The 21,359-nt window shown below is 47.2% G+C and overlaps 1 protein-coding gene across 1 annotated transcript in view; it reads right to left on the bottom strand.

Moving 5' to 3' along the window:
• Window positions 1-20,492, bottom strand: part of setbp1 (SET binding protein 1) — a 33,744-nt gene extending 13,252 nt beyond the window's left edge. The window contains exons 1-3 of the mRNA XM_084551645.1: window positions 20,025-20,492; window positions 13,978-14,571; window positions 87-502 (exon numbers count right to left, since the gene is read on the bottom strand). Of these exons, the coding sequence (XP_084407771.1) occupies window positions 87-502; window positions 13,978-14,412 (851 nt within the window). The 5' untranslated portion in view covers window positions 14,413-14,571; window positions 20,025-20,492. The remainder of the gene's footprint in view (window positions 1-86; window positions 503-13,977; window positions 14,572-20,024) is intronic.
• Between the last annotated feature and the right edge of the window lie 867 nt (window positions 20,493-21,359).

The raw sequence follows: 21,359 nt of genomic DNA, 5'->3' as shown, positions 1-21,359 counted from the left end.
GCCTTTTTTGTCTAAGGATAAAGTCTTCACATCTCTTACACATTTTCGTTAATGTGGCCAATGAGACACAGAGAAATCCACTCTACCTGCTGAGAGAGGTCAGGTTGAGAATACTGGCATCTGTAACCACTGGCAGCTGCAGTTCAGGAGTCAGGGATCTCTGTGGTGAGGGACTTTGTGTTGTTGTTCGTGAGAAAGGTTGGGTCGGATCTAGCAGAGAGCTCCTACTGGCTCCTGCCAAATCTCTGGCTGGCTCAGAATCTGCAGGATGGGCTGGGGATGCAGAAGGTGCTGTAGACGTGCTCCAGTCTGAACTGATTTGGTGTGCATGAGTGTGTTGGAATTTTTGTGTGAGGGTGTGCTGTGTTTGCTGCGTGTGTGAGAGCGCGTGTGCAGGAAGGAGGGAGCTGCGAAGCTGGTGTTTGGGCGGAGTGTGATCTCCCAGTAGTTGCAGCAGGCCTCCCTCTCTCTGCTCTGGCATTCTGAACTGGCGCTCGTATGTCTGGTGAAAACAGCAGAGAGAGACAAAGACTGGTTACTACATACAACCATAAGACGGCTTTAAATAGCTACAGGGGTAGACAAATTATATGATAATGATAATGTGATCATAAAACTACGACTACTGCATTTCCTGTCGTCATAACATCTCTCTGTCTTCAAAGTGATAATACATATATAGGTTACATAACTTTGAGATCTGAATATATTTTTATTATCATCTTAGCACATATCTAATCAGCGGTTTGTTGTGCTGTTATATGGCATACTTCTGTTTTCACAGCAGAACGGAGGGTTTTAATACATCTCGTGTGCATGAGCAAACAGTGTGCAACAAAACAAAAGGCTTGTTTACAGAGCAATTAAATTCCTGTGGCAAGGATGTTGCCTGCTGTGAGAGCTGGGGGGATGGAGTTGGTGGTGTCTGGATACACACTATATTAAACACAGTAGCCGAGCTCAGCTGTGTCGCTCCCAGATCCAGGATTATTTACTATATTTGATCTTTATTTTATTGCCAACACTCCTGTAACTACAACTCTACACTCACAGACACTCAACTGACATAATATACTGTGTGTCCTGAAACTATGGAACAATTTGTCCAAATTTTTTCCTGGAAATCTGAACCTTTACTCAATACCCAGTTTGCTTTTGTCCAAATATTTAAAAGCTTGATATACTGTATTAGACAACATAACCACGCTTAATGTATCACTGCTGTATAATCAGTGTACTTCTGGAAGATGAGAAATAGAGCAGCGGATGGCCTTTGTGGTTTAGCCTGTTATTAACAGTCTCAGTGTGACGCAACAAGACACTGTTCTGCTGCGCTGCAGGGAGATGTAACCTAACCACAGGCCTGCCTCTCAGCATGTACACACAGGCGTGCAACTGCACACACACACACACACACACATACACACAGTCACACTTGTATATAGTAGATGTACACGTTTGAAAGGCTTTAGAAAATCCTGGCATCACACATACAAGCACTTGCAGAGTTAATGTATGAACACAAAGTTTACATGCAGCCCGCACCTCATCAGATTATACGCTATTGCTGTTTTAAGTTGCATGTACAATAAAATCATGCGCACCCAATAAAGAAATATTTATTTATGTACTCTCATGACAGTCAAGAACAAGGGCTTTCTCTTTTACCCTGCTAATGTCCTGTTCTACCCTCGTGTCCTCTATTCTGTCTTGTCTACAATAAATGTTTGGTCTACTGTCAGCTGTCAAGTAGTGACACTCGTGTTGTTTCCACACTCGCTGCAGTAGCCGTCTATTGGCCAGGCGAGAGCCTCACAAAGTCACAACACAGGCACAAAAAACACACGCGAGCGCTGAGCAGCACAGCACTTATAACGCGGGGTGAAAACGCACACCGCACACACGCATGCAAACCCTGAGCAACGTAAATCATTAACAAAGCCAGCGAACGCATGGCCTTAAATGCACATGCACGCTCTCATTTATCTCCCGAACGCGCCGCTATGGTATCATTTCAGCTGTGAGGTGTATGTGTTGGTGTGTGTACGGTGACACTGGAGAGGAGATGCTGCGAGTCCAAAGACGGATAAGATGACAGACACCTGATCCACGCTTGCTTTCTCATTTAACCTGTCCTAGAATACCTGCTGTTTCAGGTTAAAGGAGGGCACAGAAAAAGAGACAGACAGGGAGGCTGGGGTGGTTAGAGTGAGACTGACAGATAGACATACACATGCACACGCACGCACAGCATAAAATGTATCCTTCGCATTGACCACAAAGCAACCGCGGAGAGATAATAAAGAGGGGAGGCATTGACACCTTTCCTACTAGAGATAGGAGAGCGAAAGGGAAGAAAATAGGGAGCTCAGCCCTCCCTCTTTCCGGTGGAGGCTAGGTTATTGGCACCAGTTCAGCTTTTTGTTCTTAGTTTCCTCCCTTCTACCACCCTCTCCTTTATCTCTCCTCCTCTGCGTCTCATACTCCATGAAGCATTTCCAGGGAAAATATACGCACTGTCTGATCTTCACAGAAGCAAACATAAATAGTGGTTGCAGGCAACACAATGTGAAGAACTCTTAATTGTCCTCCCGTTTTACAGACCGGGGTCAGCCTTGGTCACTTAGACAGCTTCACACATTTTTAACATTTTGATATGCACTGTGCACTCTTTCTTTCTTGCAATGGCCTTTTGTTAGTGCACTGTAGTTCCTTATCATCTGCTGTGTACTCAGAAGTCTGAATGACTACACAAATGCCACTGAAAAACAGCACTGTATCTGGCAAACTGATTCCGATCTGATTTTTAACACACCGTCTGTTCTTGCCTTGTGCTGTGTGAATAGGCCCGTGTGTTACTGCTGACCTGCAGCAGGGGGCAGCGGTCAGGAAATCAGCACAAGCGTGGACTCTGACCCCTGCCCAGCTCACAAGCTCAAGAACCGGGAGGCTTCAACCTTTTCCACACAGTCCTTCTTCGGCGCTGATCAAATAAAGATAAGGACAAAGACCGGCACAAAAACAGAGGCCGAGCATGTGTAGTCCTTAACCCATCTGATGCACTCTCCCTCCCTTGAGGCCCTTGGGGTTACGTTAGGTCAATTTCTAAGATATCTTCAGCACTGGGGCAACGTGGATTCACTCGCACAAAGGCTCCAACACCTGAACGCAGGCAGATACGGAGCGGCACATTCCTCTCCAGTGGTGATGTAACCATCAGATAAGGTCAGCGCGGCAGAGGAGGTCATGGATAATATGTGACTAAGTGCTGCAATCACCCAACTGAAAGGCACTTTGCAAATGAGTCAGCATATATTTACTGACAAATATGCATCTGAATGCATAAACCCGGCAGGCTGCTGTAAATCAAGGTCTGCATGTGAAATATTGTTCTTTCCTATCCTCTTTCCACCGTGATGTGATGGGAGGTATGTGACGGCCCCTGCTGCCCCTTCCTCTCCTGCAGCCTCTCATTTTTCAGCTGTTGAATAAACTGAAACTCAGAGTGGAACTTCTCCCTAACACACACACACACACACACACACACACACACGTACATATATAGAGAACACGCACAGAGTGCCGCTGCTGCACCATTATACCGGGAAAGAACACCCTAAACAGGCACACCCAGATCTCACAACCCTGCACGTCTACACACACACACACACACACACATATACAGGAGCAAACATACACACAAACTCAGACGCACACAAACATGCTGCCCTTCAAATAGTTTTTTGCAGCCTTTTATTTGGCTGCATGCCCAGTGGTTAGAGTGTTTCATTTTTCCCTGTGTATGGAACTGGGCAGCTGTCCAGACAGACACACAAAGAGAGAGAGAGAGAGAGAGAGAGAGAGGGAGAGAGAGAGAGTGAGAGAGAGTGAGAGTGAGAGAGAGAGAGCGGGGAGGGAGGAAGGGGGGGGGGGGGGGGGTTAGTAAAAGAATGAGAGCAGCAGAGAGGGTGGGAAGGAGAGGACCAGCAGAAAAACAAGAAGAGAGGTGCCTAGACTCGTTTACAACTAGTTCCCTCCAAAACCTTATGATTGATATGATCCTGTCTTTTTCCCTCTCTCTCTCTCTCACCTTGTCACACACACTCTCTTAGTTTTGACACCATGTCGTCTCCCTCTGCCCCTGTGGCCTTGTGCATTGCCCCCCCTTCCATATCTCCTCCTCGTCCTTTTCTTCTTTTTTTTTTTCTTTTCTGGAGCTGACCATTCTCCTCCTGTGGGAACTACCACCCCAACACCGCCCCCCTCCCCTGCCCGCTTCTCTCCAGCTCCATTCAGAGCGCTGCTTCTCTGTGATCTGTGTTTCTGACAGCTCTGCGCACGCACGCACACATACACACAGACAGACACACACACACACAGCTCCTCTGCAAACAAACACCATGAATACTAACAGGGCTTTGTATCCACAGCACTTAAAAACGGGGTAGAAAGGGGCGGGTGTGTGGGGGGCACAGAGAAAAGGAGGGAAAAGCGATGGAGGAGAAAAGAGGAGCTGTGGCACTGTGTTGATCTTGTGGCCACTCTCACAAACCCCCCCTCGCCAACCCCCTCATCCCCGTTCCTCGTTCCCTCGTTCTTCCCACCAGTTCTCCCGGGAATAAAGACTTCCATTCATGCGCTTGAGGAGACCCACAGCAGGGGAGAGAAAAGAGGGAGGAGAAAGGGGAGGAAAGAGGAGGGGTTGTCAAGGTGGGACAGTTTGTGGATCACTGGGATCAGGCCCGCTGCCTAAAATTGTGTTTATGTGTGTCTCTATGTCTGTTTTCACTCAGCATGTGCTGCCTCAGCCAGTGCGTTACTATCTCAGATCTGGTGGCATCTGTGCCGGACAAAGCATCTTCTGGGAAAGCTGGGTGGGAAAGTTTTGGAAACTGGGCCCCATTCAAAACGTCCACTTGGACGAATGCTGCAATTCCAAATCTGTGTTCAGCCTACAGCCACGCTCGTAGGAAAAAGGGGCTCGATTACTCTGGCCAGAAACTGGCTTTTTCTGTAGCATATTCTTTCCTAATGTGCCGTCCCTGCTGGGAATGATCAAGCATTCGATCTACAGTGCATTAGTTCTTTAGATAACTGCATGGCGCAAGTCAGATTTACGGCTCAGCAGTAGGCTTCGAGAAAAAAAAAAAAATGTTTCCTCCTACGTCCACAGCAGTAATCCTTCAGATTGGAGTGCTCCTAAAGATAGCAGCGAAACACCAAAGAGTCTCCTTGTCACACTCTCTTCAGACACGCTCAGAAGTAGATGACTCAATTTGAACAAAAGCCTGTGATTGGCTGAACCGAAGCATGTTATTACGGTGCAATTGGAGGTTTTCACCCGCTCAGCAATAATGACAGACACATTTACATGCTACACAAAGTGTAGGTCTAATCCCCGCTATTAGCATTAATGGTCTGCACAGGCATATGTGTGCTCTGCTTGTGAATAGCGCTAAGAACCACATTAGAGTTTTTTTTTTCCATAGTGATTATTACAGTGATTATGTACCAATTGTTCCTTTTATGGATGCGTCTGAATTTCCAGTCACAGCATTAGACATTTTAGTCAGCACACAAAGCAAATATACACAGACAGAGACTGGCCACACGTGCTCTCATCTCCTCTCCATACGAACGCACAAGAACGAGCTCTGTTCTGTCTTAGATGTCTGATCTAGTGCATCTATTGGAGTAAGTGACATTAGAAACCAGTGCAGACACATGTGCACCACACAGCACAAAACCAACAGATCGTGTTGTTCGCCGTACTCTGTGCACCATATGACCCAATCATGCCACTTCTGTACAACAGGAAACAATTAACAGCCAATGAGCTGCTCTAAATCCTAAGGGATGACTTCCTGTGTAGAATGATGGGTAATTCAAGACAGAAGCTGTGCGGAGATTAAACACTTCCTCTCTGGGAAACAGTGGTCTGTGACAGCAAAGCCCCGCTCAGTGATTAGTTAAAAAATAATGTGATGTTGTTTGGTTACTGAGGATATATGCAATCACACTACCTACATGATTCTGCACAGTGTCTATAATTAGCAATGTTACACAAAAAAAAATGTAAATGTCAGCGTGACTGGAAAACTAAAAAAGGAAGTTAAAAGGTTCCCCGTCACTGATCCCAACCAGGAAACCCTAAAGAGTCAACAATTTTGATAATCACTTTAGAAAAATACTCAGTTTTCACCATTACAATACAAACCCGTGGGTGCAGGTTATTCTCAGTTTTATATCAGCTATAAAAATCTTTCAGCTGTTGGTTGGGGCTTTTAGAAAATCATAATTATCTGCCTGAACAATTAATGATATAATCACAATAATGAACAATAATTAAAATCGAAGCCATTAGTTGCAACACAACGCTGCCAAACTGCGTTCCAGTGCGTGATGCTTACAAACAAGTGCTATTGGAGTTACTATGTCTTGAATAATGACTGTAGTGTCTGCACTCCAAGTTCAAAGCTTGTGAAGTAACAGTTTCGCTGCTTAGTCTGCATGTATCTGTGAATATCTCAAGTCCTCAGATGATCTCCAGCTTGAAGGAGAGGGGGAGCGGGAAGGAGTTAGAGAGCCACTGTAATGACATCCTCAGTGACAGGGAGAATGGGCAAAGTGAGACACAATAGTCTTAACCAATCAGACTGCCTGCCTCCCCTCAGGCCCCCTCTCGCCAACAATAACGCCTTTGTGCGAGGCTGCACTCCACTCGTGCGTTCACATACGCACGCAGACACACACAGACCAAAGCACAGCATCCTACACTTTCTCAGACGGTCACAAAGAGAGCGGGATGAAGGAGTGCAGCAAATCTGGAGCTGCATCAGTGCATACGAAACTATGCAAGAATTAAGAGTGTGGTGTGTGGGTTTCGGCTAACAACCTGGCCCCAATGTGTATGTGTGTACGTTTCCTTCCAGGCCTGGGCACATGACTGCAGCTGCCCCCTCACTCCTTCCACTAAACCAGCACCCCTCCTTGCTGTAGGTGAGAGGTCACATGGAGTGGCATTCCTCTTGGTCTGAGAGCGAGCGAGCATTACACTGAGCAGAGAGGCCAGGGAGAGAAAAGATAGAGCGGCTGAGCGGGGCAGAAAACACCAGGGGTCAAAAACGCAACAGAGCAGGGCAGGTAAAAGATGAGGAGCGCAGGGCATTCGCGAGTGTGTATCCGTGTGCGCATGTGAGCGTATGTCTGCGAGTGCTGAAATGGACCAGTAAACAGAAGACCCTTGTGGCTCTTCTCTGCTTCATAAACACAGCTGTTTGTTTAGTCTGAGCCGCCCCAAGGGACAGACGCGCACACACATACACACAGAAGGACAGTCAGACACATTTATATCATTTATTCATGCAGGCGTCCATACTTAAGAGACAACAGGGATAAATAAACAGCCGAACCAGAGCGAGATTATTTTACAAAGCCTCGTACAAAGATATGAAAAGCAGCAAAGGACTGGACAGAATGACGCATGAAAAGGCCCTGGCTTGGACTTCTTTTTAGGGATTTGGGTAATTACACTAAAAAATTGTATACTGCATGTTGCTCACCTCTTCTTTAAGGCACGCATATACATTCGCTTGCCAGAACATTAGGTACACCAGTGTAGATGAATGCATTCTAATGCATGGCTGAGAAATGGGGCGATTCAAGTGTATGATCATTTTGGAGGATGTAAGTGTTTTTGTTATTTAGCTTAGCCCATTGACTAAAATGGGATTGTCAAAATAATAGAAACATATGTGGGTACAACACAACAAAATAAAATAGCACTACAGCCTCTAAAATAAACTGAATCAACAGCTCTCTCAGTTATTTTGAACAAATGCTGAATATCATAACCCTAATGAAGCTAAGATTTAGTGCAGGTGTAACACTAGAATGCATTCATTTTCACTATGGTGTACCTAATGAACTGGCAAGTGAGTGTAGAAGTGTGTACACACACACAAGACACACACGTACACACTCACACTTACACACCCACACCTTCTGTCGGGCACGTCCCAGACAGCTGATGGGGCCATCAGATTTCACTGACAAACACACTTACGCTTAAAGTGAGACATAGTGAAAGTCAATACACCGAGCGTGCTTCTCTTTTCCTTCGACTCCCCATCTGCCTTTCTCCACTCTCTGCGCCAAACATCACCCTCGATCCCTGCTGGGCCTCCTCTCAAAACCACAGTATACACTCCTCCTCACGTACACACACACGCACACACACACATATACACACTGTCTAACCACAGAGGCAGAGGCATGATGGAGCCACACTAACAAAGCGGCCACCAGGAACACATGATGCTGTGACTCAACATCATCCATGACCGCAGAAGACATCAAACATGGCCGCCCTCCAGATCATCCCACAGTTAGGTGAGTCACAGTCAACCGCTGCCTTACATTCAGGCCAATATTGCGTTTTCAGTAGACTCTTGATATTGATTGATAATCTCATACTCATCATACACAGACACTTCTTAATTCAGCTGTTATGAGTGTGAAAATTATTTTCAGCTGAAATTTGACTTCTTTTTTTTTGCACAATAATAAACACAAAATGTCTTTGAGCTCAGTGGTAGACGCTCCATGCACTGAGCCATTCTCACCTCTTTAAATATAAGTAGCGGCCTAAGGTCTTTATTAAAATGTACCTTGAGCCAGACTGGCTATTATAGTCAGCCTGCATCTGCCTCAAGAGGAACAGCAACCCACTGGGACCGGCCACAATAGTGAATGAATAGGGCTTGACCTTTGGGTCGGATTGAGAAGATGGTATGTGTGTGTCTGATTGAGAAATTAGCTACAGTTCCAACCAAATGGTCAACACAAACACACACACACACACACACACTAGCATACGCTCGAACACACACATGCACACAGACACAAAATCCAGCCCTGAGGGTAAGAAAGCAAAGGCCAGACTCCAGTTGTCTCAACCCTGACCCACTCGCACAAACAAACAATACAGCGTGCACGTACACACGTAGACATGCACACACACACACAGACAGACACCGAGGCTTACACAATGGTGGAGTTCAGCTATCACCTCGACTTTTGAATGTCCAGCAGGGTCAGAGTTCATCTCTTCTCCTGCCGGCCTCCAGCACTTCTTTGTACGGCTGTTTGTGCGCGTGTGTGTAAGTGCATGAGTGTGTATGTGTGTGTGTGTGTGTGCATGTACATGAGCTCACTGGGAGTGACCTTGCAGAGTCATTCATTGTGGATTCGCTGCAGCACCAGCACTACTGCAGAGGTGATTAGGGATCAGTCTTGCTTAGTGTATTGTGTGTAGAGTGTGTGTGTAGTATCATTCATGTTGTGGCGACGTAAATCACTACTTGAGGACTGAGTTCACTTCAGGGGACAAAAAGCATGTCCTCAAAATGTATGAAGACTTTGTTTAGGATGAAGTAAAGTTAGGGTTAGTAAAATAGTAGTCATTTCAAAGATTAGGGTTTTATCTCAAGGAAATGAATGTGGTGTCCTCTGAAGTGATGGAAACACAACTGTGTGTAGGGGTGTGTGCGTGTGTGTGTGTGTGTGTGTGTGGGAGAAAGACAGATGAACAGATTGTGTTTTGTCTGGACTTTCTTAAGATTTGAGAGATACTCAAGAGCAGATCAGAGGTGAGGCGCGAGGAGCCGTGTATGTGTGTGTGTGTGTGTGTGTGTGTCAGTGTGGGTGTCGGTGTGTGTTTCAAGTGTGCACAGGGTGTGTATGGGGGTCAGACACAGATGGACAGCTGGTGTTTCAGTGGTGCTAAATCACTCACCCCTCCCCAGCATGCAACCGCACACACAAATACACACACATTCACATGTCCCATCCCCCTCATCTACTACAGGGAAACGCCCCTTAAAGCATTCTCACTTCGTACTCTCAAAGACTGCACACTGAGGGCACACACAAAGTCACCAAAATAAAAGCTGGGCTATTTTAACTGCAGTGACACCCGCAAGAAAACGTCCAAAACCACAGTTTGATCAGGCTATATTAGAGGCGATCATTACATGTTCATGCATATTCATAAATCAGTCCAGTCGTGGATTGCTCTCTGTGGGTAACGCTTCACACACAAGCTGACAGACACACACACACACATGCATACACTCTCCTATTTTATGAGCTCATCAAGTCCCTCAGGTCACCAACCGCCATTTCAGCCAGGGATAAAAAAGCTCACATCAAAAGGCTAACCATTTCACACACACACACACACACACACACACACACACACATGTGCATGCATTGCCTGCGCACACACTTGGCGTGGCAACTGTGGCAGCATTAATTTCCTTGTGAATGCACTTGACTAACACATAATAATCCCAAACACTGCTGGGAGACCACCAAGCAGCAACACACACATAGCCAGGAGGACCACCAAGCAGAGGGGCTGTCAAGACAAGATAAGTGTGTGTCTAGCGTCAGGCTTTCGCATGCACTCGGTAATACACACACACGAAAGTACGCGCTCGTGCAACAACAACAACACACAGCCCGGCCTGGACTGCTGGAAAAGCTCTGGCTTATCTCTCCCCACAGATAGTGAAATGGATTAAGAGACACATTTGGCACGTCCAAGGAACTGGACAGATAACCAGAAAAACACTCTCTCTAACTGCAATCACTGCACAACATGATTTGTGCGCGCGCGTGTGTGTGTGTGTGTTTGTGTATAAGGGAGAGTCAAAGAGAGCGGTTGCACTTTAGCCAGCTCCCCCATGTGAAGGCATTGGACCGCTAACCGTGCTGTCTATGTGCCTGTGCTCGTGTGCATGCAGGCGTGTGCGTCTGGAGGAGTGATGCAGCGGTTGACCCGGGACCCAATCCATTAAAACACACACATTCATCTTCCAAACACACACAGCGTGCCCAGACAAAGAGCTGTGTGTGAGAGGACGTTCAGCATGTGTGTGATGTCAGCTGGAGACAGAGAAGGGGAGCCCATCATATCCCGCTAATGTGAGCGTGGGTCTGTCCCCTGACACGACGCGCTCGCTCATTGACTCCCCAGGTTATGGATGCCTGCTACGAAGATGATAGGAGGGTGAGATTCCCTTTACGACAGGGGGGAAATTACAGATTCTCCTCTGTTCTCTTGTCCGCCCTCCCTTGTTCACTCATTCACGACTTCCTACCCAGTTGTGTGCTTTGTAATGAGCGAACAGCGTGATTATGCGTGATCACTGGCAGGTGTAGATCCACATAACGAGAACTTTTGAATCAGTGCAATCCAGTGAGTTGTGGAAGGGGACAGCGGCCGTCCACGCAACTTCACGCGGCGCTCGAATGCAACGGAAAGGGGCGCATGTAGCGTACTACACAGCAAACAGTGTACGATTTCATTCACAGCCTTTGTTTGCATTCATGCATTATCTGCCTCCACTGTTGAATTAGTCAACTGTGAGCATTTACATAGCCCCTATTTACATCTTCTGACACCGGATGCTGCAACATGAATATCTTAGTTTATTAGTTATTACACTGCAAAGTAGAAGAAGAGAAGTTTCTGCAGCAGATTCTTGGACTGCAACAACATTAAAAGTGGCTTTAAAAAAAAAAAAAAACACCATTTCCATGTCTTTCTTTGCGCCATGCTACATGTTTGCCTTCTTATCTGTCACTCCGTCTCTCCCCTTCTCTGTCTATTAGAGTCAAATCTCTTTCTTAATGGGCTCCTATTGTATCCCGACTATCCCCCTCCTCTATTCACCGCACACTACCACACGCACATACACACTCCCTCAGAGGGGGCCCCTTAACCAGGCTCTCCATATGCCTGACCCCCACCTCCTTTCTCCTCCTCCTTCTCTTTCCACAACCCCCTTCTCCCCCTCTCTTGCTCACACTCTGCTGCTGCTGCTGCTGCTGCTGCTGCCCCACGCTGCCATCTGCCACAAGACAACAGAGGGTGAAAGAGGGAGGAAGAGGAAGAAAAGAGTGATGAAAAAGCATCCGTGAAAAGGAGAAGACATGAGGGAAGAAAACGCGGAGGGGAAAAGTGTGGAGAGAGAGACAGATAAGAAGATAAAGAGAGAAAGCGGGAACGATGTGGATACAATACAGCCGAGTAGAGAGGCTGTCCATCTGCTCCCTCCTCACCTCCCCTCCCCTTCTGACACACAGCCTCACACACACCACAAAGAGAGTATTTAACCCCAACACACACACACTGCAAAAAGAGAGGAAGGCAGAGACAGAAAGCAGCCCAGCCTCTCTCTTTAACCCGTTCCTCTCCAGTGAGCCTGCCTGTATTACACCCTTGGGGTGGCAGGTGATGGGTAGATGGAGGGAAAGGATGTAGGGGGGAGGAGGGGGGAGAAGGAAAGGGGGTGCGATTGAGGGACAGAGTGTAGGGGATGAAGGGTTGAAACTGATCTGAATCAACACCAACACATCCTCCACCCCCCCCTCCACTCCCCTCCCCAAACCTCAAACCTCAATAGAGACCAGCTTGCTGCTCTTGTCACTATGACAACCTCTGTCAATCACACTGTGGCAGTGGGTTTCCCAATGGGGGCCGACGGCGCTAGATTAGGAATGGCTGCCCGAACATCAGTGTTAATGGGTCTAAACATTTTTCAGTGGTAAACATGTCTTTTCATATTTTATTTACAGGAAGGTGACAGCAGGTCAGACGGTCTACTTTGAGGCGGAGTATACACATCCTGCCAGTGACAACCACATAATTTCTTTCAGAGCGGATTCCATTTCTTTGAAAAGCCCAACAATTCAACAATTGGAAATACAGAGCAGCGGTTCCCAACATTGTTGGCTATGAATCTTCCTGCAACCGCTCGTTACCAATTGCAAATGTCTACAGGCTGGAAAACTACGCAGTAACTCATTTCTGTGCAGAAATCCTCTTTTTAATCATCTTGTAACAATTTATCTTTCAACCCCCTTTTGGACTCTGACCCTCCCAGTTGAGTCATTGTAATGTAAAGTAAAGTACGACATATCTGTCTCCAGCTGGCTTCATGAGATTACAATTAGTACAGTTAGTGGACAGGATGAGTGACAGGCAGGCATACTGTATTTCCTTTAATTTCCTCATGTGTGTTTTTGCACAACTTCTCTGCCGTGCACAAATTTCCCTCGATAACTAACTTTGACGTGCAGCTCATTATTATCTTTAGCTTGCATCAGATCCCCCTCGAACCCCAAAAGACACTTGGTGTAGATAACGCTGACCATGCAAGACCAGGTTATTGGTGAAAATAACAATCACGCAGCATCCCGTTGCCTCAGGAACCCCTTAAATTTGAGATGAAACAACAGGACTGACTAACAACAGAACAAAACACGACTCAGCATCATGTTGACAACATGACGCCTTTACTCCTGCTGGGCCTGTCAAGCTCAGTGACACCGAGATGGCTGTCAGGTTTGGAGACACACACCACTGTGTAGGTCAACACACACTGCAAACACTGGATTCCCCCAAGGACCTGTACATACACAGTGTGGAGCACATCGAACACCGGTATGGAGTGTAAAGGGGGTGATGAAGGAGGGGGTGAAGTCCGTGACCCACAAGAGCTGATTTCATTAAAGGAGAGGAGAGGAGAGGAGAGGAGAGTGGTCTATGACCACAAATGGAGAGAGCAGACACCAGCTGTCACTTGCTTATGTCAGCCCTATTCTCAGCTCATATGTGAGTGTGTGTTGTGAGCTTGTGTGTCTATGTCACTGTGTGATCTCAGTTAGACTGGTTTCAATTACGAAAGCAAACTTTGACCCCCATGTAACGAAGCCGGGTGAGGAGCTACTGAGAAAGGTACAGAAAGAGGCGGAGTGTATGAGAGAGGGAGCGGTCAGCTCAGAGATGTTGACATAGACAGAAGCAGTTTTTCACTCTCAACTCTTCACTTACAAAAACATACTGGGCATGACGCCATACCTTCTTCAAAAGTAAATAGACAAGAGGCAGCAGAAATGGGGGCTTACCCTTTTTCTGGGGGGTCCTCGTTCATCATCCTTCGGGCCCCGCCCTAATCCAGCTCCGCCTCCCGTTCGTGCCTGCCGCCCCCCTTTGCCTTCTCCAACTGGGGGTCTGATGGTCATCCTGATCTCTGGCGGGCAAATGTAGTTCTCTAGGCTCTTTGGGGGCTTCTTGGCACGCTTGGTGGTCTGAATCTTCAGCTTTAAGCTTCCTTCCTGGAAACTTGCTTCCTTGATGGAGAACTCCTGTTCCTCCATAAGCCCCTCCCCCTGCTCCTCTAACCCCTCCCCTTCACTGATGGCTCCGTTAATCACGTCATCATTGCGCGCCAACCCTATGCCCGCTGCTCCTTCTTGGTCTTCTCCATTTGGCCCCACCCTACCTCCCTGAAGGTCCGCCTCTTTGGGTCGGGCTGAGCCAACCAGATCCCTTGGCTCCATCCACACTCCCGCCAGAGCCAGTCAGGATGGGGGGAAGCTGTGGCAGGCAGCCGATAGGAAATTAGAAAACAGTGGTCTGTCGGGCTGGTTGGTTGTTGTCAATCAGCTACTGGGGTTGGGTTGGTTGTCCCACAGGAACACAGCGAAGCCAGGGACAGTCTGTGGAAGGAGCAGGTGAATGACATGATTAGGACAAAAAGGGCAAATGAAACCTGTCCTGTCATCCCCATGACTTCCATTCCATTGCTACCTCTCAGCACGGCCTGCCCGCTGTCATCAACATCACTGCCTGCCTGTTAAGTATGAACACAAACACACAGGCTCATCACAGCGCTGCAGAGGCATGCTGCCAGACTCTCATTTGCATTTTGTTTCTTGCATAAACAAACTAATTTTTGACACCACTTGCCTCTCCTCCTGCTTTCTTCTTCACTAAATCCTCTCTCCCTCCCTTAACCCCCCCCCCCCACGATTGATCTGAAGCAGAGCCACAAAGACATTAGAGTGATCAGTGCAAAATAAGACATTCCTCTACTCCATTCTAAAACCAGGCTGAAGTTAGCCTGAGGACACAAGACAGAAAAAAAATGAACGAAGCTGACTTCAGTTTTTTCTTTTTTTTTTTTTTCTTTCAGCCAAAGCAGGGAAGGCGGGAGGGAATCTCACAGGGGGAAAAGGAAAGGCAGGAGAAAGAAGGAGGGAAGGAATCTAAATTCTTTCCCCAGATGTGGTTTACGAGCTGGTCTGGAAAAACCAGCGTCTGAACTGTTTTACACACGCATGCAGCGAAATTGCTACACACATGCACAGATAAACCCATAAAAACACATCCAAATGACAATGTTGCTGTCACAGTGTACACTTCTGCAAACCTGCTACTATTTCTGCTCTCTAGAGAAAAGGTTGTGGTCGCCATATCTCAGAGGATTCAGGTTCTCTGTTTCGCATCATTGCACGCGCAAACGTAGATATACATTACAAGCTCCCACCAACATATACACACACATGTGCACTAACACAAGCCAGCTTACACACGGGCGCATAAACAGAAAGAAACCAAAACAAACACTGGACTGCACTTCTCAGTACAGCTCCAGGGAATCCCATCAGTCAATATGACATGAGGCATGACTGAGCTGGAAGTGGAGAATGCTCTCTCACACACTGAGTTTAGCCTGACACCATTTACACTGATGTGAACCCAGACTAGACCACTACCTGCAGACATGACTCAAGTGGAAGCTCACCGCTCGCTGCAGACTCACAGAGATCTGACAGAGCGTTGAGAATTACCCACGCGCACATTCTGACGTTGTTGCGGCATGCATTTTACATTATCGGTATGAGTTTTTACAGTGCGCACACTTGTACCAGCCCACGCCACAGTACAAACAGCTGATCCCTATCATAATACCCAACAGTCCTAACAGCACATGCTTCCAGTGTGATTGAATAATCATAATCCACAGCGGCATTTCAACAAACTTGTCGGTGTAACGCTGCGCAGACACAGTGTCCAGCCCTGAGGTCAAAGTCAGCTACTGGACGTATTTTCTTCTTCATGTCCTCGATTAAATGAAAAGACTTGTGTCTGCAAAACCTCTCTTTAGCCCAAAGTTTGCCAATTTGAAACCACTCAGGGTTATTGCTGTACTGTAGGTTCTGGTAGCTCATTGGTGATTACACACTCCAACTTGCTGATATATTACCATATTCACTAACTGCAGTATGAACATGAACCGGCTTGAGTCTTTGTTCATACTGTTATTTTCTCATGGTTCATTTCTGAGGAAGTATGTTTCTGGGAATTGTTCCTTGTTGTTGCTTTTAATAAAAAAGAATGTGCACAACGTGTAGCCCAAAGACAGCCCGTTTCATGGAAGAACATACCAAATCCCCATTATCCTTTTTACAAGGTTATTTTCATTTGAGTTTGATTCGCAGGTTTTTTTTAGTGCAAAGCTTTTTGGCCGTCTCAAATCTCAGACGTCACAGCTTCCTCGGTGCAACTCTGACACTAAAACAAGTCTTTAAAACAGACGCTGTTCGCTGCATAACCGCACAAACGGCAAGAGTTGCATCAATCAGTAACTCCGATACATAAATAAAAGAGGGAAAACGTTCGGTTTGATGGATTACCTACTACATCAGGAGTGGATTTCATATCCCACCAAAATGAATAAAAACCACTGGCTGCCTGGAAGTTAGGAAATCCTTCCAAACGCTCAAAGCCACCACCACAATCGTTTGATAAGTTGTAAGCATTCATAGTTTGGCAGGGATAACCAAAAGATCTTACAGTGCCCACATGACCCTGTTTGGTCCTTCAGGAGCCTCCTGGTCCAATGTCAGCTTGGTGACTCGCCCCAATGGCATGTGTAAAAGCCACCCTGGCTGTCATGTGACTTAGGACAATGACAGGAAAAAGAGACAGCTGCCAACTACAACATCACAAATGCACACATGTACACACATTAAAAGGATCCACTTTAGATCCACTTTAAGACTTAGTACCCCTTCACGACTATCGCCCAGTATGACAGTGAAATGGCACCATGCATTAGTCCGGTCTTCATTCTGGGCCATTACTGCATAAACTACTTAGCTGGGTCATGACTATTCCTCCCTCCCTGCTCAGTGCCCTATAAGCGGTGTTAGTTCTGTTACTGGCAGACAGGCTGAGAGTTTATGTAAGACTGACCCCTCCTCGGGCCTCCCTCACTTACTTAGCCTGAGCCTTGCTGTCTCCTCTATCCACTCTCTCCCTCTCTCTCTTATACACACAAACACACTGATAGACACGCACACACCTCGACTAGCCTCAGACAGCAGGGTGATTGTGAGAGGCCAGACTCACTGCATAAATAGCTTTATTATGTTCTCAAAACTGCCAGCGCTAACCAGCTTCCCTCTCAAATAGCATAAGGTCATTCCCTGCGCTGCATGTGAAAGGCTGCGAATGAGACAGCCCTAAAACATTTTGCCTTGTACCTTTACCAACAATTATGATAAAGCATCGATAATGGAGCGCAGATGGACAGCGCGGAGACGGTGAGCGGCACAGACGCACAGACAAAACCGAGGTAGGAAGAGTCTGAGTGAGAAACACAGAGAGAGGGAGAGAGAGATGGCAGCAGAAACACAACCTTTTAAGGCTGCATACCCAGCAGCCCAGTGCCTGAGGTGGACTCACAAATAGCTCAAACACACAAGCAGACAGATGCACGCACACACACGCTCACACATCCACATGCACGCCAAACGCCTGTGTGATTGCACAAGGTGAAAATCCTTTTTTTCTCCTTTTTTTTTTTATATGAGAATGTACTAGACGTAAGAACATCGCTGGCTGTAGATGAGTATCTACCATGAAAATTATCGGGCTGCCATTTCTATTTATCTCCTTTGCGCTTTTATATCAGCTCTCTAGTGAAGGGCAGTCATATAAACCGATGTTTCTAGAAGGATCCAATCTTTGGTTGGACACAAATCAAAAGGACTGGGCCGAGCCTTCCAGTATTTACAAACCCACTGGGCACAAGCTTGAGCTTTCAAGCTGGATGTCTATTAGTCCTCGGCCTCAGAGCAAAGCAAGTGACTGTTCTGATTTTATTTTAAGCAAATATGATTAAACTCTATTTGGGTATGAAACACATAATAAAGCCCTTTCTTGTCAGTTCAAACGCTGAAGGTACAAGCGTGTGTTCAGCAACTGGGCAGCTACAAGGACAATCGTAAAATACCATGTGCGGGACAGCCATAATTGAAAATGATGGTCTTAAAGCAGCCTCGTGCCGTCCTGCACGCACACATCCCCTGGATGAGCCATATGCCAGGTAGCACTAAAACCATCCTCACCTAACTACCCCGCAGAAGCAGATGAATGTTAAACCATTTTAACTGCAGCAGAAGCCACAAAATGGCTGTCAGCAAAAACACCTCCCCTACTCCCCAACTGTCTTCCTCCTTCCCCTCACCTCACTCCCCCCCAACCTCTGTTCTCTCCCCTCTCCTCTGAGCTACCTCTTTCCTTTACCCTCCACCTCCTCGTTCTCCCTCCCTCCCTCCCTCCCTCCCTCTCTTTTTCTGTGTGCTCTGCCAAAAGGTGCTCCAGTGCTGATATTCTGTTAAGAGAGCCTGCCAACAGTTAGATTTGTCCTTGGATCCCGTTCACATTCCCTCCTCCCCCCTCACTGTGATCCTATTTCGACCCAAGGTATCCAGCTCAGAAGGGGATACACCTAATCGATTTCTCATGCTTTAATTTAAAGGTGGCATGAGCGTCTCATTACCTAATAGAGAGTATAATGGCCTGTTTCGTACTTTTATGCCACAAAAATGCCGCCAGGCTTGGGGGAGTTGAAACTGTTAACAAGACAAGATCGATGGTTCCATCCGAGATTAAATCACCTCTATTATCCATCCCTCAACCCCAATTCTTTCCACCTAGTTGCACAACTCTTATCTTCTAAAGTTACCCCTCTTTTCATGCCCCTGTTCTTCTTCTTTTTTTTTTGACAAGTGTTCATTTCCAAAACTTCATTCCCATATATCCGAGAGACCTGGCCATTTTTCCGCTCTCTCCCTGACTCATTCAGGCTCGTCTTATCATCTTCTGGTGTTCTGGCGGTGGCTGAGGTTTCTAGGGGGCTGCTGATAACAGTGACACACTGCCACCGACTTTCAGCCGTCACCTCCCTCCACACAGCCAAAGCAAGCCCATCAGATCTGGCCACGCCGCTGGTTGACACCCACGTGAAACTGATCAGCTATTGACGAACGGAACCACAGCGGAGCAGCGCAGGCTTTCAACAAGCCCCCCCTGCCCCCTTCCCCTCCCAGGGTACATGCAATGTGGAGGCCACATCTCTCAGCTATTGGTACGGTGGGATTTGTGGCTATTGAGCCACAAATGGAAAATAAATCACGGCAAGGGCAAAGATGAGACAGCAAAGACACTCCAAGCACGCTCCATGACATTTATGTGACATTTGTCCCTCTGTAACTCCACTACAACATGCAGAAAAACCACTGAACCAATGTACAAAGTCCCATAGGATACAGCTAGATGTGGCTTAGCTTATGGCAGACTGAAAGAGTGACAACCATCTGCTTGCTGCATGTAACAGACTGTGATGCTATGCCATGGACTATCAATGTCAGTGAGGTCCACCCCAGCAGAAAAAAACAAAAAAAACATTTGAACTAAGAGTGCAAGCAGCATGCAGTGGTTGAGCTGGTCCTTGATCAGTGTAGTGGACACTTCACCCCATTGCCCTAATTAGTTGTTTTATCTCAACGCCATTTAATTACCGTGGCAGGCTCCTGCACAGCAACAGTGGATGGAGACTGAGTGGTACCGCGTTGTTTGGGGTGGTATGTGTCCACGGATCTGCGCGTGGTGAGTATTTGTGCGCGCATGTGTGTGTTTGGCATGTGGCTGCAAGCAATTTCACATCGCTGATATTTAACGACAGCCAGGGGCAAAGTGAGCGAGGTTAGGGTGGCGTGCAACTGAGCAGCAAGCTTCTAGCATTAACACAGACATGAAGACATTTACAGGAGAGGTGTATTCAGGTGAGGAATGTGGCCAGTCAGCCGGGGCTACTTACCCATGTCTAATGTTGTCACACACTCGGCTCTAACGTGTAAATATTTTATCAAGATCATTTACAATCCATTTAGACGCATTTTACACTAGCGACGGATGGGCTGACAGCCTCCCGTGGAGCTGTCAAACGGTGCCGGAATATATATGTTGGTTTTTTTTTTTTTTGACAGAAAACCCGGAGGAAAATGGCGTCAACGGTGCTTTGGAAAGAGAGGCGAGAGAAAAAAAAAAAAGAGAAAATAGGAGTTGCAGGCAATCTGATGACAAAATCAAGGTAGCCGCTCAGAAGAGAGGGGAAAAAATCCGATCGGGACCTCGGCGCCTGTGTCCGATTCCTTGCAGAAATAAGATCTTTTCGAGTCTCTGGTGGATTGACTTGCGGAGAGTCGCGGCGGCGCAGAGTGCGTCTCCGATGCCTTGCGGGATCGCTGGTCACTCGGGGAGCTGCACAGCGCTGAGATCCCTCGCAAATCCGCTACTCGGCTGGTAGGGTAGGAGGAGGAGGTGGTGGTGGAGGAGGAGGAGGAGGAGGAGAAGGCGGAGGAGGAGGAGGAGGAGGAGGGGGGGAGTAGGACTATTACTGCAGTCAAAACAAGCCCGCATCCGACTACAAGCCCAAATCCAGCGGGGAAATTTTCAGCGGCAAGACCGCGCGCTTTCAGCAGTCAGCAGTCAGAAAGACAGAGGAGCCGAGACAGCAGACGGTGGGTTAGGGTCCCCTTTCCTCGCCGGTTGCACTGGATCAGGGTTTGTGCGCCTCTCTCTCTCGCCGCTTTACCGATCGGTGAATGTCAGGTCCCGGAGCCTGGTGTCTGGTAATGATCTCACCCAGCAGACTGAAAGCTGTGGCCGAGCACAGCAGAGGAGAGCAGAGCAGGGGAGAGCAGAGGAGAGAGGGGAGACGAGAGGAGGAGCGACATCGCCTCCCCCTGGCAGCAAACGAGCTCAGCGCGTCTTCCCTCTCCAACCTCCCCTCGATTCCCAGAGCTTTCCCCTGTGGGGCTGCTCGCACAGGCATGGTGTTATTTTAATGTAACGCAAATAGGGAAAGCAACATCTGGCAAAAGGCTTGTTGTTTTGACTGAGTCACCGCTGTGAGAAGATATGTTTTACACTTTTTTTTTTTTTTTCCTTTTCAACAGGTATGCCTGCTCCCAGAACAGAACAGAGTGTGAAATAATTACTTTAACATAAGTATTAACTTGATAAAGGGTCTTTATTAATGAGGTCTAATTCATTGCTTTGGAATGGCTGAACAATTATGTGGCCTTTGTGAAATTATAAAAGACAACAGATGTTGAGCTTAGCAACCCAAAAGATTAGTCAGTCTGGTTTG

Source organism: Chelon labrosus (genome assembly GCF_963514085.1).
Source record: "Chelon labrosus genome assembly, chromosome: 9".
NCBI lineage: Eukaryota > Metazoa > Chordata > Actinopteri > Mugiliformes > Mugilidae > Chelon > Chelon labrosus.
This window is presented reverse-complemented; position numbering and strand designations above follow the sequence as displayed.